This window comes from Chiloscyllium punctatum, chromosome 31 (genome assembly GCF_047496795.1).
Source record: "Chiloscyllium punctatum isolate Juve2018m chromosome 31, sChiPun1.3, whole genome shotgun sequence".
NCBI lineage: Eukaryota > Metazoa > Chordata > Chondrichthyes > Orectolobiformes > Hemiscylliidae > Chiloscyllium > Chiloscyllium punctatum.
Window position 1 is genome coordinate 61,671,569 of NC_092769.1, and position 20,911 is coordinate 61,692,479.

Consider the following 20,911-nt stretch of genomic DNA (forward strand, 5'->3'; position numbering starts at 1 on the left):
GCCCAGATTGATGTGGGAGGCGATGGGCGATGCGAGCATAAGAGGTACAGTTAGTAAGTTTGCAGATGTCACCAAAATTGGAGGTGTAGTGGACAACGAAGAGGGTTATCTCAGATTACAACAGGATCTGGACCAGGAGGGTCAATGGGCTGAGAAGTGGCAGATGGAGTTTAATTCAGATAAATGTGAGGTGCTGCAATTTGGGAAAGCAAATCTTAGCAGGCCTAATACACTTATAATGGTAAGGTCCTAGGGAGTGTTGCTGAACAAAGAGACCTTGGAGTGCAGGTTCGTAGCTCCTTGAAAGTGGAGTCGCAGGTAGATAGGATAGTGAAGAAGGTGTTTGGTATGCTTTCCTTTATTGGTCAGAGTATTGAGTACAGGGGTTGGGAGGTCATGTTGCGACTGTACAGGACATTGGTTAGGTCACTATTGGAATATTGCGTGCAATTCTGCTCTCCTTCCTAATGGAAAGATGTTGTGAAACTTGAAAGGGTTTAGGAAAGATTTACAAGGATGTTGCCAGGGTTGAAGGATTTGAACTATGGGGAGAGGCTGAACAGGCTGGGGCTGTTTTCCCTGGAGCATCGGAGGCTGAAGGGTGACCTTATAGAGGTTTACAAAATTATGAGGGGCATGGATAGGGTAAATAGGCAAAGTCTTTTCCCTGGGGTCAGGGAATCCAGAACTAGAGGGCATAGGTTTAGGGTGAGAGGGGAAAGATATAAAAGAGATCAAAGGTGCAACTTTTTCACGCAGAGGATGGTATGTATACGGAATGAGCTGCCAGAGGAAGTGGTGGAGGCTGGTACAATTGCAACATTTAAGATGCATTTGGATGGGTATATGAATACGAAGGGTTTGGAGGGATATGGGCCGGTTGCTGGCAGGTGGGAGTAGATTGGGTTGGGATATCTGGTCAGCATGGACGGGTTGGACAGAAGGGTCTGTTTCCATCGTGTACATCTCTGTGACTTATGACTCTATAACAGGGAGATCGAGTTTAACAGCCGTGAGGTTTTGCTGCAGCTCTACAAGTCCCTGGTGAGACCACATTTGGAATATTGTGTCCAGTTCTGGTTGCCCGACCATAGGAAAGATACAGAGGCTTTGGAGTGGGTGCAAAGGAGGTTTATCAGGATGCTGCCTCGACTGGGGGGCTTGCCTTATGAAGAGAGGTTGACTAAGCTCGGACTTTTCTGTCCGGAGAGAAGGAGGAAGAGAGGTGACCTGACTGAGGTATACAAGATAATGAGAGGCATGGATAGAGTCAGTAGTCAGAGACGTTTCCCCAGGGCAGGATTGACTGGCATGAGGGGTCATAGCTTTAAGATATTAGGAGAAAGGTATAGAGGGCAACTTTATGCAGAGAGTTGTGAATGCATGGAATGCGTTGTCAGCAGTGCTGGTGGAAGCAGAGTCATTAGGGTCATTTAAGCGACTACTGGACATGTACATGGATCGCAGAGAGCTGAGGGGTGTGTAGGTTAAGTTATTTTATTTTACATTAGGATTAATCCTCGGCACAACATTGTGTGCCAAAGGGCCTGTTCTGCTGCACTTTTCTATGTTTATGTTCTAATGATAATCTAGCAGTTACCCAAAGAGTTCATCTCCACAAGTGACCAGATTAATTTCTGTCAGTTCCACAACCTGCGTGTTCTTTTGGTTTCTCCTAAAATATTTCTTTTCTGTTTTTAAAGGTGTTTTGCAAATGAACGATTTCAAATTAAACCACATCTGGATCTGACAGTCACTCTGTTTGCAATGACCTCATTATCTCAGGATTTTGAACACTGAAGGAAAAAGCACTGTTCACACCAGGGAGAAACACATACTGTGTGTATGGAAAGGTCTGTGAAGATTCATCTGAAATGCCCAAACCCCAGCGCAGTCACACTGGGGAGAGATGATGGAAATGTGGGGATTGTGAGAAGGGATTTCTTTACCCATCCCAGCTGGAATTGTACCAACCCAGTCACACTGAGGAGAACCTGTTGACCTAATCTGATTGTGGGATGGGATTGACTCAGTCATCCAACTTGCAGATACACCAGTGCCCTTACACTGTGGAGAAGCCATTCACCTGGTCTGTGTGTGGGAAAGGTTTCATTCAGTCATCCAACCTGCAGATACACCAGAGAGTTCACACTGCAGAGAGACTGTTCAGTTGCTGTCAGTGTGGGTTGGAATTCACTCGCCCATCCAGCCTGTAGATACACCAACGCAGTCACTCTGTGGAAAGACCATTCACTTGCTCCGTGTGTGGAAAGGGATCCACTCAGTCAACCAACCTGCTGATCCACCAGTGAATTCACACTGGAGAGAGACTGTTCACCTGCTCCCAATGTTGGAGAGGATTTAACCAATCATTCCACCTGCGCAGAAACCAGGGAGTTCACACTGAAAAAAAAATTCTCTCAGTCAACTCAACTGCTGACAAATCAGTGTCTTCATTCTGGAGAGAAACTGTTCACCTTTCCTACCAAATTGTTAACGCAGCAATGAAATGACACTGGGTGGATCGCGTTCACCTGCTCTGTTTGTGTAAAAGGATTTGTGTTTGCAAACACATCAGGAAATTTACAAAGAACTGCAGGTGAAGGGTTTTGCTTGTACTTACATCAAGCAATGTGCCTTGATCATTGGGTTGTTTGTATTGACATTATTAAACTCTACTCTATTAAAGATACTAATATTGTAGGTAAAATGTGTATCTGCCTAATAGGTTTCAAAAATGATCACAACGTTGCTGTGATATATTTACACTGGGTAAAGACTGTTCACCTGCATATTGTTTGTGAAGTGATTTTGTGGTTCGTCAGAACTGGTTAGACAGCAATGAATTCCCTGGTAACTGTCATCAAGCAATGTGCCTTGATCATTGGGTTGTTTGTATTGACATTATTGGGTTTTGAAATTGTTGTTTTCAAGGACAAGAATGGGTCTGCAATTAAAGTTCTAAATTGGATGATTTTAATAAGGCTAGATATGATTTGGACAGAGTGCACAGGGAGCAGATACTTTCAGGTAAATGTGCAAAAGAGAACTGAACTTTGGAGATAAGGAGAACTATAAGGGGAACATGAATTGATGCTGCCAAGTAAAATAAAGGAGAACGCTCAGTTGTTTACAGGTACATTTATGGTTAAAGGATTACAGGGGAAAGATAAGGCCCATTAATGACCACAGCAGTAATCTGTGTGTAGAACCAGAGGATGCAAGCCTGGTTCTAAATTAATACTTTGTGTCAGCATTCACTAGTGAGAGAGATGAATCAGGAAGAAGGTCTGTGACAGAATGTAAAGAAATTAGCAAAGAGAGAGAGAAAGGAAGTATTGAGTAGTCTGGCAGGCTTAAATGCAGATCAATATCCCAGGGTCAAGTGAAATAAATCCTACATTGTTGGAACGAAATAGCAGGAGGCCTTGCAAAAATATCAATTCCCCTCTGATCACAGGAAAGGTGCTTGAGCACTGAAGGACAGTCAAAGTAGAACTTTAAGTCGAGAAGGCAGCAAGGGATAAACCAAGGAACTGCAAGTCCATCAGTCTCATCTCGGTGATGGGGAGACTATTGGAAGTATTTGGAGAGGCAGGGATTAATCAAAAACAATCAGGATGCATTTTGTCAAGGGGAGTTCATGCCTAACCAACTTGGTTCAATGTTTTGATGAGGTATCCAGTTGGGTCAATGAGTGCAATATTTCTGATGTAATCTGTTTGGACATCAGCACGGCTTTTGATAAAGAGAGACTGATAGCAAAGTTAAGTGCCCAAGGGGTCCATAGAAATTTGGCAAATTGGATCCACAATCAGCTGAATGGCAAGAAAGGGTATTTTTTTCTGACTGGCTGCCTGTGTCCATTGGGGTCCCGCAGTGTTCAGTGTTGCACTCTTGCTGTTTATGGTTTATATAAATGATTTAGACATGAGTGAAAGAAGGTCAATCAGTTAGTTTGCAGATGAGATTAAAAAAACACAGGTGGGAAATAGTGAGGACAGCCTTAGCTTACAGGAGGGTAAAGACAGGCTGGTCAGATGAGCTGATCAATGGTAAATGTAACTCAATCTGTATTAGTGACATATTTGGATGGGACAACTGGTCATTACATTCAGCTGTTATCCAAAATATTAGTGGGTGGTGTACCGCCTGAAAAGGAAGCTTAATTCTTTTATCCATCAGCATACTCCATGAGATAGAACATAGAACATTACAGCACAGTATAGGCCCTTCGGTCTTTTATGTAGTGTTAATTTGTGGAACCAATCTGAAGCCCATCTAACGTACACTATTCCGTTCTCGTCTATATGCATATCCAATGACCATTTAAATGCCATTAAAGTTGGTGAGTCTACTCCTGTTGCAGGCAGTGCGTTTCATGCCCATACTACTCTCTGATTAAAGAAACTATCTCTGATATCTGGCCTATCACCCCTCAATTTAAAGCTATATCCCCTCATGCTAGCCAATGCCATCCAGGGGAAAAGCCTCTCACTGTCCAACCTATCTAACCCTCTGATTATTTTACATGTCTCAATTAAGTCGCCTCTAACCTTCTCTCTAACGAAAAGTCCCTCAGCCTTTCCTCGTAAGACCTTCCCTCCATACCAGGCAACATCCGAGTAAATCTCCTCTGAACCCTTTCCAAAGCTTCCACATCCTTCCTATAACGTGGTGAGCAGAACTGTATGCAATACTCCAAATGTGGGCACACCAGAGTCTTGGACAGCTGCAGCACGATCTCATGGTTCCGAAACCTGATCCCTCTACCAATAAAAGCTAACACACCATATGCCTTCCTAATAACCCTATCAATTTGGGTGACAAATTTCAAGGATCATGTACCTGGACACTGAAATCTCTCTGATCATCTACACGATCAAGAATCTTACCATTAGCCCAGTACTCTGCATTCCTGTTACTCCTTCCAACGTGAATCACCTCACACTTTTCCGCATTAACTTCATTTGACACCTCTCAGTCCAGCTCTGCAGCTTATCTATGTCTCTCTGTAATCTACAACATTCTTCATCACTATTCATCTCTACTAAACTTAGTATCATCCACAAATTTACTAACCCATCTTTCTATGCCTTTGTCCAGGTCGTTTATATAAATGACAAACAACAGTGGACCCGGAACAGATCCTTGCGGTACCTCAATCGTAACTGAACTCCATGATGAATATTTCCCATCAACCCCCATCTTCTGTCTCTTTTCAGCTAGCCAATTTCTGATCCAAACCACGAAATTATTCTCAATCTCATGCCTCCATATTTTGTGGAATAGCCACCATGGGGAACCTTATCTAACGCCTTACTGAAATCTATGCATCCCTGAATTGTCAATAGGGATTTTAGCTGCAAGACAATTTCATCACATGTTGCTCACTCCACAGTTAGGCCTCACACTGCATATTCTATGACTGTGTATACCCATGACTGCGTCGCCAAATAACAGATTAATGCCATTTACAAGTTCGGTGATGATACCACCATAGTCGGTCGAATCTCAGATGGCGACGAAACAGACAACAGACAGAAGGTGGAAGAGCTGGGAAAATGGTGCACTGAGAACAACCTTGCTCTCAATGCTGGCAAAACCAAGGAAATCATTATTGACTTTCAGCAGGATGTTACACATTTATAGCACAGAAGTGGAACGAGTGGAGAGTGTCAAGCTCCTGGGAATGGTCATCAACAACAAGTTTTCTTGGACTGTTCATGTGGATGCAGTGATTACAAAGGCCCAGCAATGCCTCTTCTTCATCAGGCAGCTGAGAAAATTTCGTATGACAACGAATAACTTTGCCAACTTTTACAGGTGCGCCATCGAGAGCATTCTGTCTGGATGTATCACTACCTGGTATGGCAACTGTATCATTGAAGATTGGAGACAATTACAAAGAGTGGTGAACTTGGCCCGGACAATCACAAAGGCCAACCTCCCATCTATGGAATCGATCTACCAGGCCTTCTGTCAAGGAAAGGCTGCCAGCATTATCAAAGATCCATCCCACCCTGGCAATGTTTTCTACAACACACACCAGCCAGTTTTGAAACAGTTTCTACCCTACTGTTGTTCAATACTGAATGGACTCACAAACTCTGAGCATTCGCCTTTACGTGTTTTTGTTTTTACTTAGCTATGCTATTTAACTATGTGATCTGCCTCTATTGCTCACAAAACAAAGCTTTTCACTGTGCCTCAGTACATGTGACAATAAATTCAATTCAATTCAACAATAGCTCCTAATGCACAGTGCTGCAAGTTATGAAGAAAGAAAGTGGAATTTTGGATTTAATTGCTAATTAATTTACTGATCCTGAAATCTTGACCATATCTGATAGAAATCCTACAATCGTGAACATGAGGAAAGAGGCCATCTTTTTAGCCAGGCAAATAAATGTGTGAAGTTGAGGGAATAAATAATGACAATAAGTTCAAGAGACATACTTGAACCAACATTTCTAGATTATGCTCCCTTCCTAGATTCACTTCCTTCTGTTGCTGCAAGTTAACACTTTCTCCCCGTCTATCCCTCCCAGGATGAGAAAAGGAATGGAAAGGGGGAGGCATTACTTTCCTCCCAGATATTGCACAGTCTCTCCCTCCCAGGATGACAAAAGCAGTGGAAAGGAGGAGACACTACTTAACTCTCGGATGTTCTTCAGAGGACAAAGGCTCACTCTGAAATATGACATCTGCTTTCGTGAGCTCACAATATAGGGTGCGGCTTGCCTGGCGCAGCCAATAAGAATCGCTGAGTTCGGCGGTGACGTCTACGGGCTCCAGAGCGTGAGCATTGCAGTCCCTATCCTAACCAAGGTTTCCAGGCAACCGGCTGGGGGCTGGGACAATAGCGAGAAGCCTCGGGGTGCTGCCCCTCGCCCTTCCCCAACTCCCTCCGGGCTGCTGTTCCCAAAAGAGATTGAGCCCTGCTGCTCGTGGCAGCCGCACTGCGCCTGCTCCGGACGGTGGGCCCCCCGCGCTCGGCCTGTTGTCCGGGGACGGGAGAACGGTTTCGAAAAACCTCTTCCTTTCGTTTTTTTCTGCGGGTTATGTAACAGCACAGGGTTTGTAAGTTTTCTCTAGAAAGACGAGCCGGACCAAGGGCTGAAAGAGTGAATTGATGAGGAGAAGGTGAATATGACCAGCGTTTGACTGTTTTGTCTGTTTCAGGTTTGTCTTTGAGGAAAGATATGGAGCATGTGGAAATAGAGAGGGACAACCATGGAGGGATTTGAAAACAAGGGTGGGAATTTTTAAAATTCAGGTGAGGCTGAATAGGGGGCTTTAGAAGGTTTTTATATGTTTGTTAATGGGATGTGGGAGCAGTGCTGCCTGGATCAACATTTATTGTCCATCTCAGCTGCTCTGGAGAAAGTGCTGCCATGGACCATGTCTGTAAATCTTAGACTGCCCAGTACTGTGGGTAGACAGGCAGGAGGCTGGGACAAACACAAGAAACCAGGCAGCATCAGGATAGACAGGCAGGAGACTGGAACAAACACAAACAAACCAAGCAGAATCAGGAGGTTGGAGAAATCAATGTTTCGTGTATAACCCTTCAGGACCGGAGGTGGGTGTAAGGGATGCTGCAGATAAGAGGGCAATGGGGAAGGGTTTTGGGTGGGGTAAAGGGCAGAATGGTGAGGTGGTGATAGGTGAACATAGATAGAGGGTACGGCCTATTTGGTTGATGGGAGGAATAAACCTGGTTGGGAGCTGGAAGGAAGGGTTGGAGGAATGGAAATGACTGGGTATGGGATGGGAAGGGAAGGGGGTCGGGAAATAGGAAAGGAGGTTATTTGAAATTGGAGAACTCAGTGTTAAGTCCTCCAGGCTGGAGGCTGCCCCGGCAGAAGATGCGGTGTTCCTCCGATTTGCGGTCTGATTCACTGTGGCAGTGGAGGAGGCTGAGGATGGTCATGTCGGAAAGGGAATGGGAAGGGGAATTAAAATGGGCGGTAACTGGGAGGTCAGGTCGGCCCCTGTGGACCTGGCTAAGATGCTCGGCGAAATGTGCACTTCTCCACTCAGCGAAGTGGAGAAGACCACTTCAGGAGCACGGGATACAGTAAATAGAGTACAGAGGGGACCAGGATCATCTTTTGGATCTGTAATCTGTCAGTTTAACATGGATGAAATTATGTTTGACAATTTGAAGTTTTTTTTTTGAAGGTGTAACTGGTGGAGCCAATGAATTGGGTCGTTCAGATTTTCGGAAAGCTTTTAATAAAGTCTCACTTAAAAGGTTAGTCTGCAAAGTGAAAGTATACAGGATTACTGAGAATATACTGGTGTGGATTGAGAATTAGTTAGCAGACAGGAAACAGGAAATAAATTAATCTTTTTTGGAGTATATGATTTTAACAAGTAGGGCACTCGGTGATCCCTTTGGACCCCAGCTATTCAAAAATACATCAATGGTTTAGATGAGGGAATCCAATATGATATTTTCAAGTTTGTTGACACAAAACCAGGTAATTGTGAGTGAAGACAGGGTGGTTTAGATAATTTGAGTGAGTAAGAAATGCATGGCAGATGCAGAATCAATGAGGTAAAAACAATGACTGCAGATGCTGGAAACCAGATTCTGGATTAGTGGTGCTGGAAGAGCATAGCAGTTCAGGTAGCATCCAAGGAGCTTCAAAATCGACGTTTCGGGCAAAAGCCCTTCATCAGGAATAAAGGTAGTGAGTCTGAAGCGTGGAGAGATAAGCTAGAGGAGGGTGGGGAGAAAGTAACATAGAGTACAATGGGTGAGTGGGGGAGAGGATGAAGGTGATAGGTCAGGGAGGAGAGGGTGGAGTGGATAGGTGGAAAAGGAGATAGACAGGTAGGACAAGTCATGGGGAGAGTGTTGAGCTGGAAGTTTGGAACTAGGGTGAGGTGGGGGAAGGGGAAATGAGGAAACTGTTGAAGTCCACATTAATGCCCTGGGGTTGAAGTGTTCCAAGGCGGAAGATGAGGCGTTCTTCTTGGCGTCTGGTGGTGAGGGAGCGGCGGTGAAGGAGGCCCAGGACCTCCATGTCCTCGGCAGAGTGGGAGGGGGAGTTGAAATGTTGGGCCACGGGGCGGTGCAATTGATTGGTGCAGGTGTCCCGGAGATGTTCCCTAAAACGCTTTGCTAGGAGGCGCCCAGTCTTCCCAATGTAGAGGAGATCGCATTGGGAGCAACGGATACAATAAATGATGTTAGTGGATGTGCAAGTAAAACTTTGATGGATGTGGAAGGATCCTTTAGGGCCTTGGATAGAGGTGAGGGACGAGGTGTGGGCGCAGGTTTTACAGTTCCTGCGGTGGCAGGGGAAAGTGCCAGGATGGGAGGGTGGGTTGTAGGGGAGCGTGGACCTGACCAGGTAGTCACGGAGGGAACAATCTTTGCGGTAGGCGGAAAGGGGTGGGGAGGGAAATATATTCCTGGTGGTGGGGTCTGTTTGGAGGTGGTGGAAATGTCGGCGGATGATTTGGTTTATGCAAAGGTTGGTAGGGTGGAAGGTGAGCACCAGGGGCTCACAAAGGGGTTGCCATGGGCACACGTATGGGCCCCAGCTATGCCTGTCTCTTTGTTGGCTACGTAGAGCAGTTGATCTTCCGTAATTACACCGGCACCACTCCCCACCTCTTCCTCCGCTACATTGATGACTGCATTGGCGCCACCTCGTGCTCCCGCGAGGAGGTTGAGCAATTCGTCAACTTCACCAACACATTCCACCCTGACCTTAAATTTACCTGGACCATCTCTGACACCTCCCTCCCCTTCCTGGACCTCTCCATCTCCATTAATGGCGACTGACTTGACACTGACATTTTTTACAAACCCACCGACTCCCACAGCTACCTGGATTACTCCTCTTCCCACCCTACCTCTTGCAAAAATGCCATCCCGTATTCCCAATTCCTCCATCTCTGCCGGATCTGCTCCCAGGAGGACCAGTTCCACCACAGAACACACCAGATGGCCTCCTTCTTTAGAGACCGCAATTTCCCTTCCCAAGTGGTTAAAGATGCCCTCCAACGCATCTCGTCCACAGTCCACATCCCGCACCTCCGCCCTCAGACCCCACCCCACCAACCGTAACAAGGACAGAACGCCCCGGTGCTCACCTTCCACCCTACCAACCTTCGCGTAAACCAAATCATCCACCGACATTTCCGCCACCTCCAAACAGACCCCACCACCAGGGATATATTTCCCTCCCCACCCCTTTCCGCCTTCCGCAAAGACTGTTCCCTCCGTGACTACCTGGTCAGGTCAGCGCCCCCCTACAACCCACCCTCCCATCCTGGCACTTTCCCCTCCCACCGCAGGTACTGTAAAACCTGCGCCCACACCACCTCCCTCACCTCTGACCAAGGCCCTAAAGGAGCCTTCCACATCATCAAAGTTTTACCTGCACATCCACTAATATCATTTATTGTATCCGTTGCTCCCGATGCGGTCTCCTCTACATTGGGGAGACTGGGCGCCTCCCAGCAGATCGCTTTAGGGAACATCTCTGGGAAACCCGCACCAATCAACCACACCGCCCTGTGGCCCAACATTTCAACTCCACCTCCCACTCTGCCGAGGACATGGAGGTCCTGGGCCTCCTTCACCGCCGCTCCCTCACCACCAGACGCCTGGAGGAAGAACGCCTCATCTTCCGCCTCGGAACACTTCAACCCCAGGGCATCAATGTGGACTTCAACAGTTTCCTCATTTCCCCTTCCCCCACCTCACCTTAGTTCCAAACTTTCAGCTCAGCACTGTCCCCATAACTTGTCTGAACTTGTCCTACCTGCCTATCTCCTTTTCCACCTATCCACTCCACCCTCTCCTCCCTGACCTATCACCTTCATCCCCTCCCCCACTGTACTCTGTGCTACTTTCTCCCCACCCCTACCCTCCTCTAGCTTATCTCTTCAGGCTCACTGCCTTTATTCCTGATGAAGGGCTTTTGCCCGAAATGTCGATTTCGAAGCTCCCTGGATGCTGCCTGAACTGCTGTGCTCTTCCAGCACCACTAATCCAGATGCAGGATTAATGTGAGTTATTCACTATGTGGAAAATTCAGAATGGCAGAGTATAATTTAAATGTTTGTAGATGATAGGTTCGGGAATGTTTCTGTAGGTGCAAGTTTGAGCATTTCGTACTGTGTTCTGTTGTCTGTAAGAAATTGTATGTGACTCCTTTTCTCTGGTTTTGAATCCATGTCCATTACTGCAGTATTTCCCCTCTGCCCTCCCAGATCTGCTCTCTACCATTATCCAACTGCCTTTGTCTCTAATAGTGGTTGTATTTTCCCTCAGTTTTGTGTTTTACTGTTACATCTGCTAATTGTGTATAAATTAGTTTTCCAACGCTGCCTATATTCCCTGTCTGTCCGTGTGTTGCTGATTTGCCAATATTACTTTCCGAGAGAATCGGTAACAATCAGAAATTGTTTTTACTGTACTCCTGATGACTTCTGCTCTGCAAATTCCGAACCTCACCCAGTTCACATTTCATAACATCGCAGCACCAGGGATCCAGGTTCGATTCCGGCCTTGGGCAACTGTCTATGTGGAGTTTGCACATTTTCCCCGTGTCTGCATGGTTTTCCTCCAAGTGCTCCGGTTTCCTCCCACAGTCCAAAGATGTGCAGGTCAGATGAATTGGCCATTCTAAATTACCCATCGTGTTAGGTGCATTAGTCAGAGGGAAATGGGTCTGGGTGGGTTACTCTTAGGAGGGTTGGTGTGGACTTGTTGGGCCGAAGGGCTTGTTTCCACACTGTAGGGAATCTAATCTAATCTAAATCTAATCATAACCTGTGTTTTTGATTTTGTGGTTTCTGTCTCCCTTCCTTTGTTCGGTCTAAATCAGTTTCACATGGTTTATAAGAAGAGGAGGCTATGAAGTCAATAAACTGAACCCAAACGTTACATCAGGATCTGAGAGAGTTGCCAACGTATCACTGAGTTTTGAACATGGAAGAAGAAAGCACTGTTTCCAGCGAGGAGAGGCCGTACACGGATTCTATGTGTGGGCAAGACTCCAACCAATCAGCTGGCCTGACAGAACATAAACATGCTCATACTGATGAGAAACCATGGAAATGTGGGGACTGTGGGAGAGAATTCTTTCATCCATCCAAACTGAAAATTCACCTGCGTAGCCACACCGGGGAGAGGCCATTCACCTGTTCTGAGTGTGGGGAGGGATTCACTCAATCATCCACTCTACTGATTCACCAGCGAGTTCACACTGGAGAGAAACCATTCATCTGCCCTGAATGTGGCAAAGGATTTACTCAATCATCCACCTTGCTGAGACACCAGAGAGTTCACACTGGCAAGAGGCCATTCACCTGCACAGAGTGTGGGAAGAGATTTATCAATTCATCAAACCTGGTGACACACCAGCGGGTTCACACTGATGAGAGACCATTTAAATGCCCAATCTGCGGCAAGTGCTATAAAAGTTCTGGGGAGCTGATGCTCCATCAACGTGTTCATACGGACGAGAGACCTTTCAGGTGCTTTGACTGTGGGGCTGCGTTTAGGCGATCATCTTACTTGACTGTACACCATCGAGTTCACACTAGGGAGAAGCCATTCACCTGCGCTGACTGTGGGAAGGGGTTCTCTCAGTCATCCCACCTGTTGGTACACCAGCGTGTTCACACTGGGGAGAAACCCTTTACCTGCTCTGCCTGTGGGAAAGGTTTCAGTCAGTCATCCCACCTGCTGAGGCACCAGCACATTCACACTGGGGAGAAGCCATTCACCTGCTCCAGCTGTGGGAAGGGATTCACACAGGTATCACACCTGCTGAGTCACCAGAGAGTTCACCACTAACTGCAGTGATTGGATTTTACTATTAACCACATCCAGGAGAGAGCCATGTTCATTGTGGTCTGTTTCTAATATTAGTTTTACTCAGTTATAGGGTTAATGTTGACAAACATCATATAAACCAGCTTTGTGTAAAACACAGTACATGCCACCTCCTTTCTGTCTTTAATACAGATGTCTCTGTTTTGAATTACTCTCTCTCCCCTTCATCCTTACCTTGAGTAAGAAGTGCAAGGAGCTTTGTTGTTGCTGAGATGGAGACAATCTGTGCAGCTGCCTCTGCCCAGACTGAGAAAAGTGCTATGGAAATCTGAGTGATCTGATTTCCCACCAATGTGTTTACACACACACAGCAAAGACCATGCAGGTGCTTTCACTGCAGGGCTGGCTTCAGACAATCACCTGACCTCACTGTTAGCCAGTCATTTCACTCTGTGGGGAGGCTGATCACTTGCTGTGAGAGTGGGAAGACTTACTCAGATACCCCACCTTTTGAGACACCAGCGAGTTCACTAGTAACTGCAGGAATTGGATTTGCTGTTATTCAAATGCTCAGACCATCCATTTCTCATTTCATCTATTTCTACTGATATTAATAAATTCTAGAACAGTTTTGTATGTGAACATTCAGAATAAAGTTCACATGAATTAGCTTTATGTTACACCCAGTGTCTTGAGCCTTTTTAGTGTCACCAACACAAGTCAGTACCTTTGAAGGTACTCTCCCCTCTTTCCTCGAATGAAAAGTGTGAGGGGTTCAAGAAGCTTAGACCCCACTAAGATTGAGACAATCTGATGAGCTGCCTCTGCTGCTTCCCTCCCTTCCACTAGCTGACTGGGTCAAACTGTCTGTCAGGTTTTGCCTTCCTGACCCCTGACTCCAAAGCTGTTTCCAGTTTCTCTCCTGTCAGAGCTTCTCTTGGCCACGAGACCTACCTTTGTTCCAATGGCCTATTCTCATGAAGGATGTTCACTGATATTGTTAACAGTTCACTCTCCCTTAAACCTTCCTATTCACCAGTCCTTTTAAAAAAAGCTTTGATTGCACGGTGCTTGCAAAGACTTGAGTGATCCTTGCTCCCTCCTACTTCTCATCTACACACTGCCACTGGTCAACATTATCCAGAAGTTTTCATGTGGTCTTGGACAACCACAGCTCTACCTCCCCACCAGCCCTGTTCATTCGTCCACTGTTATTGCATTATTCCACACCAAGTATTGGATGAGCAGAAGTCTCCTCCAAGTAAATGTTTGGAAGACCAATCCATTGTCTTCAGTTACCACTACATATTCCTTTGTCAAACTCCTGAATTTATCCCTCTTCCCTGACACTGAGGCTGAACCACACTGTTCATCACGTCAGTCACAGATTTAACCCCAAGATGAATTTCCAAAGACAAAAATCACACTGTCACTCATACCAGATACTTAAATCTCCATAACATAGCCATCTCTACCCCAGCCCAGCTCATTTGCTACTGAAACCCATCTCTGTGCCTGTGTTATCTTTAGACTTGATGATTCCAATGCATTCCTGACCAGTTTCCCACATTTGCCACAGCCCAGTTTGGAAATCGGAGATCTCCCAAAACTCTGTTTTGCAATTCCTGTTCCACGTTTCCTGTAATCTGTGTGTGTGTGTGTGTGTGTCTGTGTGTAGTCACTCCAAGTTTAGCTACTGTGACTGAGGTATTAACTTCGAGTTTCAGAAGTCATGACTATGCAACGTCCCTGGCTGCCTGCACAGCCATTTGGAGGGAATGCATGTCCCATTCACCCAATACCCTCTTTGTCCTTGATAGTGTTGCTGCTCATATCGTTTCCTACACTGACCTCAGATCTGTGCGCAGCAGCAATGCTTGATTCTGGGACTGCGGAGTTTCAATGGATCATTTTATCTGGCCTTGCAGTGAATCTTGATCTGACACATTCTAGCTCCTCCTTAGGCTGAAATCAAAATGTTAAAACATTTGTACAATTTCATTGCTCCACTCCCAGTCTTCCCCCCCCCCGCCCCCCATCTTAACTAGTTTCAACTGTTCATAGCTTGTGTGCAGGAAAAGACTGAAATCAGTGAGATAATAGTTTTGTTTCGTAGTCATGGGAGCCTTGAAAAATGTAGAAGAATAAGTGAGTTACTGCTCATTTTCAAATAATTTAAAATAACCTTTCTCCAGTTTGAATATGCCGATTGTGGAAGAAATCCTTTGCAGTTTCAAAGTTTGCGCATTTGAAGGTAGGAAAATTGAGTAAATCCTTTTGTGTTCTCGAAATGTCAGAACTGTCTGTTTATTAGTTTTTAAAATCAATCAAGATGGCAGGAAAGATGATGTGTTGAGAATTTTCAGGATGTAGCAACTTCTGAAGACTGGTGTGATCCAGATTGACATGCCCTCACCAAGTGTCTGTGACTAGAGGAACTTCAGCTCATAATCACTGAACTGGAGGCTGTACGACAAGCACTGCAATACATGAAGGACGGCTTGGACCTGAATTGGAGGGGCATAAATGTCCGGAGTGGGAGATTTGCTAATGTGGTTCTGGAGGGTTTAAACTAGTTTGGCAGGGTGGTGGGAACCAGAGCTACATGTCTGAGAGGGGGGTAATTAGAAATGGAGAAGTGACAGGGTGTAGTGAGTCTATCGGGAAGGTTATTCATGTGATGGAACAAAGTGATCGGTTAAAGTGTGTCTGCTTCAACGCAAAGAGTGTCAGAAAAACATGAACTTAGAGCATGAATCAGTACTTGGGGGTATGATGTTGTGGGTTTCACAGGGGTAGGAATGGTTGCTAGTTGTTCCAGGGTTTCGAACGTTTAGAAAGAACAGGGAGGGTGCAAAAAGAAGAGTGGGTGTAGCATTGCTAATCAGAGAGGGCATCACAGGACAGAAACGAAAGTTGTTGAGGAAGGTTTGTCTACTGAGTCAGTATAGGTGGAAGTTAGGAACAGCAAGGGAGCAGCCCCCTCATTGGGGGTTTTCTACAGACCCCCTAGTAGCAGTAGAAAGATTGAAGAACTCATAGGCTGGCAGATTTTGGAAAAATGCAGATGCAGCAGGGTTGTTGTTATGGGTGACTTCAACTTTCCCAATTTTAACTGGAACATCCTTAGCGCAAATGGTTTGGATGGAACTGTTTTTGTCAGGTGTGTTCAGGAGAGTTTCCTTACTCCGTATGTAGACAAGCCGACAAGGGGAGAGGCCATTTTGGATTTGGTGCTCGGCAATGAGCCAGGGCAGGTGTCAGATCACACAGTGGGAGAACACTTTGGTGACAGTGACCACAACTGTCTTATATTTACCATAGCCTTGGAGAGGAAAATGAGCAATTAGCAAAGGAAGATATTTAATTGGGGAAAAGGAAATTATGACACCATCCGACAGGAGTTGGGAAGTACAGATTGGGAGCAATTGTTCAATGGAAAGGGCACAACAGACATGCGGAGACTGTTTAAGGAGCAGTTGTTGCAAGTGATGCACAAATTTGTTACTCGGAGACAGGCAAGAAGGGGTAAGGTTAAGGAGCCTTAAATGATGAGGACAGAGAAGCTTCTCGTCAAAAGGAAGAAGGCAGCTTACGTAAGGTGGAGGAAGCAAGGATCTCGCACAGCTTTAGAGGATGACAGGCTTACTAGAAAGGAGCTCAGAAATGGGCTGAGGAGAGCCAGGAGGGGGCACGAGAAAGGCTTGGCAGGAAGGATTAGGGAGAACCCAAAGGCATTTTACTCATACATGAGGAATAAGGGAACGATCAGGGAGAAGGTAGGGTTGATCAGGGAACTTGTGGATGTAGTCTGAGCAGAAAGGGAACTCCAAACTGAGTTTTGTTTGCTTTGGTTTTCACGAAGAAAAGGGACCTTGTTGTAAATGAGAACTTTGAGGAGCTGGGAAACAGGCTTGAACAGATCAAGATTGATGAAGTGGATGTGCTGGAAACTTTGGCAAACAATAAGATTGATAAGTCCCCAGGGCTAGACCAGATTCATCCTAGGTTACTCTGGGAAGCGAGAAGGGAGGTTGCTAAGCTGCTGGCGAAGATCCTTGCTTCCTCACTCTCCATGGGAGTCATGCCAGAGGATTGGAGGGAGGTGAATTCCTCTTTTCAAGAAGGGGAATAGGAAAATCCCTGGCAATTACAGACCAGTCAGTCTTACGTCTGTGGTCAGCGAGGTTTTGGAAAGAATTCTGAGGGTTAGGATTTATGACTATTTGGAAAAGCATAGCGTGATTAAAGGCTGTCAGCATGGCTTTGTGAGGTCATGCCTCACAAATTATATTGAGTTCTTTGAGGAGGTGACAAGACAGGTCAACAATGGTCGAGCAGTGGATGTGGTGCATATGGACTTCAGCAAGGCATTTGATAAGGTTCCCCATGGTAGGCTCATTCATAAAGTCAGGAGGTATGGGATACAGGGAGATTTGGTTATCTGGATTCAGAATTTGTTGGCTGACGGAAAGCAGAGAGTGTTTGTAGATTAAAAGTATTCTGCCTGGAGGTGAGTGGTGTCCCACAGGCTCTGTTTTTGGGCCTCTGCTCTTTGTAGCTTTTTATAAATGACTTGGACGAGGAGGTTGAGGGGTGGGTTAGTAAATTAGCAAAGGTTGGAGATGCCATTGACAGTATCGAGGGGTATTGCAGGCTGCAGCACAACATAGACAGGATGCAGAACTGGTCTGAGAAATGGCAGACGGAGTTCAACCTGGATAAATGCGAGGTGATGGATTTTGGAAGGTCAAACTCAAATGCTGAATATAGGGTTAAAGCCAGGATTCTTGGTAGTGTGGAGGAACAGAGGGATCTTGGTGTTCAAGTGCATAGATCCCTCAAAGTTGCCACCCAAGTGGGTCACGTTATGAAGAAAACATATGGAGTTTTTGCTTTCATTTACAGGGGGATTGAATTGAAGAGCCACGAGGATTTGCTGCAGCTCTACAAGACCCTGGTAAGACCACATTTGGAATATTGTGTCCAGCTCTGGTCACCCAATTAGGAAAGATACAGAGGCTTTGGAGAGGGTGAAAAGAAGGTTTACCAGGATGGTGCCTAGACTGGAGGGCTTGTCTTAAACACAGAAGTTGACTAAGCTCACTGAAGAGAAGGAGGAAGAGAGGTGACCTGATTGAGGTATACAAGGTAACGAGAGGCATGGATAGAGTCAATAGCCAGAGACTTTTCCCCAAGGCAGGATTGACTTGGGGGCATAGTTTTTAAGATGTTAGGAGGAAGGTAGAGAGGAGACATCAGAGGATGGTTCTTTACGCAGAGAGTTGTGAATGCATGGAATGCATTGCCAGTGATGGTGGTGAAAGCAGAGTCATTCCGGACATTTAAGCGATTGCTGGACATGCACATGGACAGCAGTGATTTGCGGGGTATGTAGGTTAGGTTACTTTATTTTAGATTAGGAATAATCCTCAGCACAACATCGTGGGCTGAAGGGCCTGTTCTGTGCCAAACTTTTCTATGTTCTACATCAGGGAGAAAATTACATGGGACAGTTTGTTCCAAGTTCACAGCTCCTCAGGTATGCTATTCTTATTTGGTCCACAGTCAGCGATATAAGTGTGTGACTGTACATGAGGCAGGTTTGGGGATTTTCTAATGTTTTTAAGTATAGCATTTTAATCTAAGTACAAGTAAGTATGATTGTATAAAGGCAAAACCTGATAAAGCAAATTGAGAAACTGCGTTGGTTGCAGAAGTATAGTAGTGTCATTGGCCGAGGGGTGACCTTATAGAGGTTTATAAAATCATGAAGGGCATGGATAGGGTAAATAGACAAGGTCTTTTCCCTGGGATGGGGAGTCCAGAACTAGAGAACGTAGTGTTACGGTGAGAGGGGAAAGATACAAAAGGGACCTAAGGGGCAAGTTTTTCATGCAGATGGTGGTGCGTATATGGAATGAACTGTCAGAGGAAGTAGTGGGGTCCGGTACAATTACAACATTTAAAAGGCATCTGGATGGGTATATGAATACGAAGGGTTTAGAGGGATATGAGCCAAGAGCTGTCAAATGGGACTAGATTAGGTTAGATTATCTGGTTGGCATGGACAGAAGGACTGGTATTATGAAGATGTAAGAACTGCTGTACCTTTAAGAGAGTTGAGAAGCTAGCAAGGACTTAGAGAAGCACACAGAGTACTGGAAAATATAAAATGTAACATTTGGTCGAACAGCCAGCGTTATCTGTGTTGCTATAAGATAAAAACCAATTCAAATTCGGCCAATCAGTTTAAATTATGCCCCAAGGTACCAAACTCCAATCAAGTTTGAACTTAGTATTGTGACAATATTAAAACCAATGAAGCACTCTGATGTTTTGAGTTTTAAACCAGAAAAAAATTGAACAGTTGAAAGAGAACTGCCAAAAGATCAACCGATACAGGTTGTTTGTATGAACTCTGATCTAATCAGAGCACACAAAATCCCTGATTTCGCTGTCTGTTGAATCAGGTTAACAGAAAATTCAGCCAAGTTCTGTACTTAACAAGCACTTTATATATTACCATTAAGAGACTCCAGTATAGTTCTCATGTCAGTTTTCTCACTATCCCCAGGCAGAGATGATGTTTGAATCCCTGGTGTGCAGGAGTGAGAATCCTTTCAATATCTCAGATTAGTGAATGTCTCTGATGTTCTCAGTGACAATGTTCCAAGGGAAAGGTGAAGTCATCCTACAAGCTGCTCATGTGCAACTTTCAGTTTCCAAAACCCAAGTTCTGTTTCAGGACTCTGTTCTCTTTAAGAATTACTGCTTAAAAAAAAAGCTGTGAATGGCCCTCGAGCCAGCATCTGAAGCTGCACATTTCAGATGCGTCGTCAGATCTGTTACTTATTACACTGCAGACTCTTCCCATATGCTGAAAATGTGTTGCTGGAAAAGCGCAGCAGGTCAGGAAGCATCCAAGGAACAGGAGAATCGACATTTCGGGCATAAGCCCTTCTTCTTCAGACTCTTCCCGTAGCCAACATCTACATGTTGTGGTGTTAACGGACATCACTGCTTTACTTCAATGGTCCCCACTTTGAGAAGTGATGAATTTCATTGGTAGACAAGACATATTTGTCCTCAGGAAACTGCTTCATTATCAACTCTACCTCTGCTGGAATGTTCCATCATTTTATATAGTCACTCTGTTATTTTATGACCCTCTCCAGTGAAAAATACTTTCAAGCTTTGAGTCATGGTCTCTTCAATTCGATTCTTGGGGATCTAATAATTCTCAACTCCACTTTCCTGCCTTTTCCCATAACCCTTGAATCCCTTACTGATCAAAAATATGTCTGTCATATCCTTTTATATACTTAATATGCCAGTCTCAACAGTTCTCTGCGGTGAAGAATTCCACAGATTCACAAACCTCAGAAAGAAGAAATTCCTTATCTCTGTTTTTATGTGGGGTCCATTTTTCTGAGATTCTCCCCTCTGGTCTAAGACTGTCCCAGAAACAACCTTTGCACCTCCAGGCTGTCACGCTCCCTAAGAATTTTGTGTGTTTCAATAAAAAACAGGGTTTATGTCATCCTGCAACCAGTATTTCGGAGCAGCTAAATACGCAGGAGACCTGAAGGATCAAGCGAGGATGACTGAGTAGCTGCTCAGACTTGTATGTTGGGAATTGTCAGCAATACGTTTCTCTCTGCCACATGGAAGAATATCAAACTACAAATAAATCAATGGAGAATAGATAATAATGAGATGTAATTGCATGCAAATAAGACTCTCACTACTTACCACCAAGATTCTTGTCTCTCTGTTAAAACCACAGTTAGAAAATTTGACTTTTGATTCCTTGACTTGAGAACCTCATTTTTGTAATCTCACCATATTTTCCCAACCAACCAATTTTGCCCACACTGTGCAGGGGCTGGGAAGATTCTACTCCATGTGTTTAACACAAAACTGGTTTATTTGATGTCTGCTAAGGGACACACGTAATGTCTGATCACTAAAAGTGTCAAAGATTGGGTTTGGTTTTTAGTGATACCCAGGAGCATTACCAACACGTTTGCTGGATAACAAGATTAAGAGATACGTTGAGGAAGGTATGGGAATTGGGACTTGTCCATAGGAGTAATT

The 20,911-nt window shown here is 45.1% G+C and overlaps 2 protein-coding genes across 4 annotated transcripts in view; both read left to right on the forward strand.

The window, feature by feature from the left end:
- The first annotated feature begins 6,986 nt into the window (after positions 1-6,986).
- On the forward strand, positions 6,987-13,491 carry LOC140456987 (uncharacterized). 3 transcript variants are annotated; one of them, XM_072550869.1, is made up of 3 exons: positions 7,067-7,146; positions 8,188-8,260; positions 11,859-13,491. In XM_072550869.1, the coding sequence occupies exon 3, from the start codon at positions 11,963-11,965 to the stop codon at positions 12,830-12,832; it is 870 nt and encodes a 289-aa protein (XP_072406970.1). In that variant the 5' UTR covers positions 7,067-7,146; positions 8,188-8,260; positions 11,859-11,962; the 3' UTR covers positions 12,833-13,491. The 3 variants fall into 3 exon arrangements, with proteins under 3 accessions (XP_072406971.1, XP_072406970.1, XP_072406972.1); XM_072550870.1 differs by lacking the exon at positions 8,188-8,260 and having other exon boundaries at positions 6,987-7,146; XM_072550871.1 differs by lacking the exons at positions 7,067-7,146; positions 8,188-8,260 and adding an exon at positions 10,944-11,037.
- Positions 8,188-20,911, forward strand: part of LOC140456988 (uncharacterized) — an 86,292-nt gene continuing 73,568 nt past the window's right edge. Inside the window, exons 1-2 of the mRNA XM_072550872.1 lie at positions 8,188-8,260; positions 17,720-17,771. The gene's annotated coding sequence lies outside the window, so the exon portion shown is untranslated. The remainder of the gene's footprint in view (positions 8,261-17,719; positions 17,772-20,911) is intronic.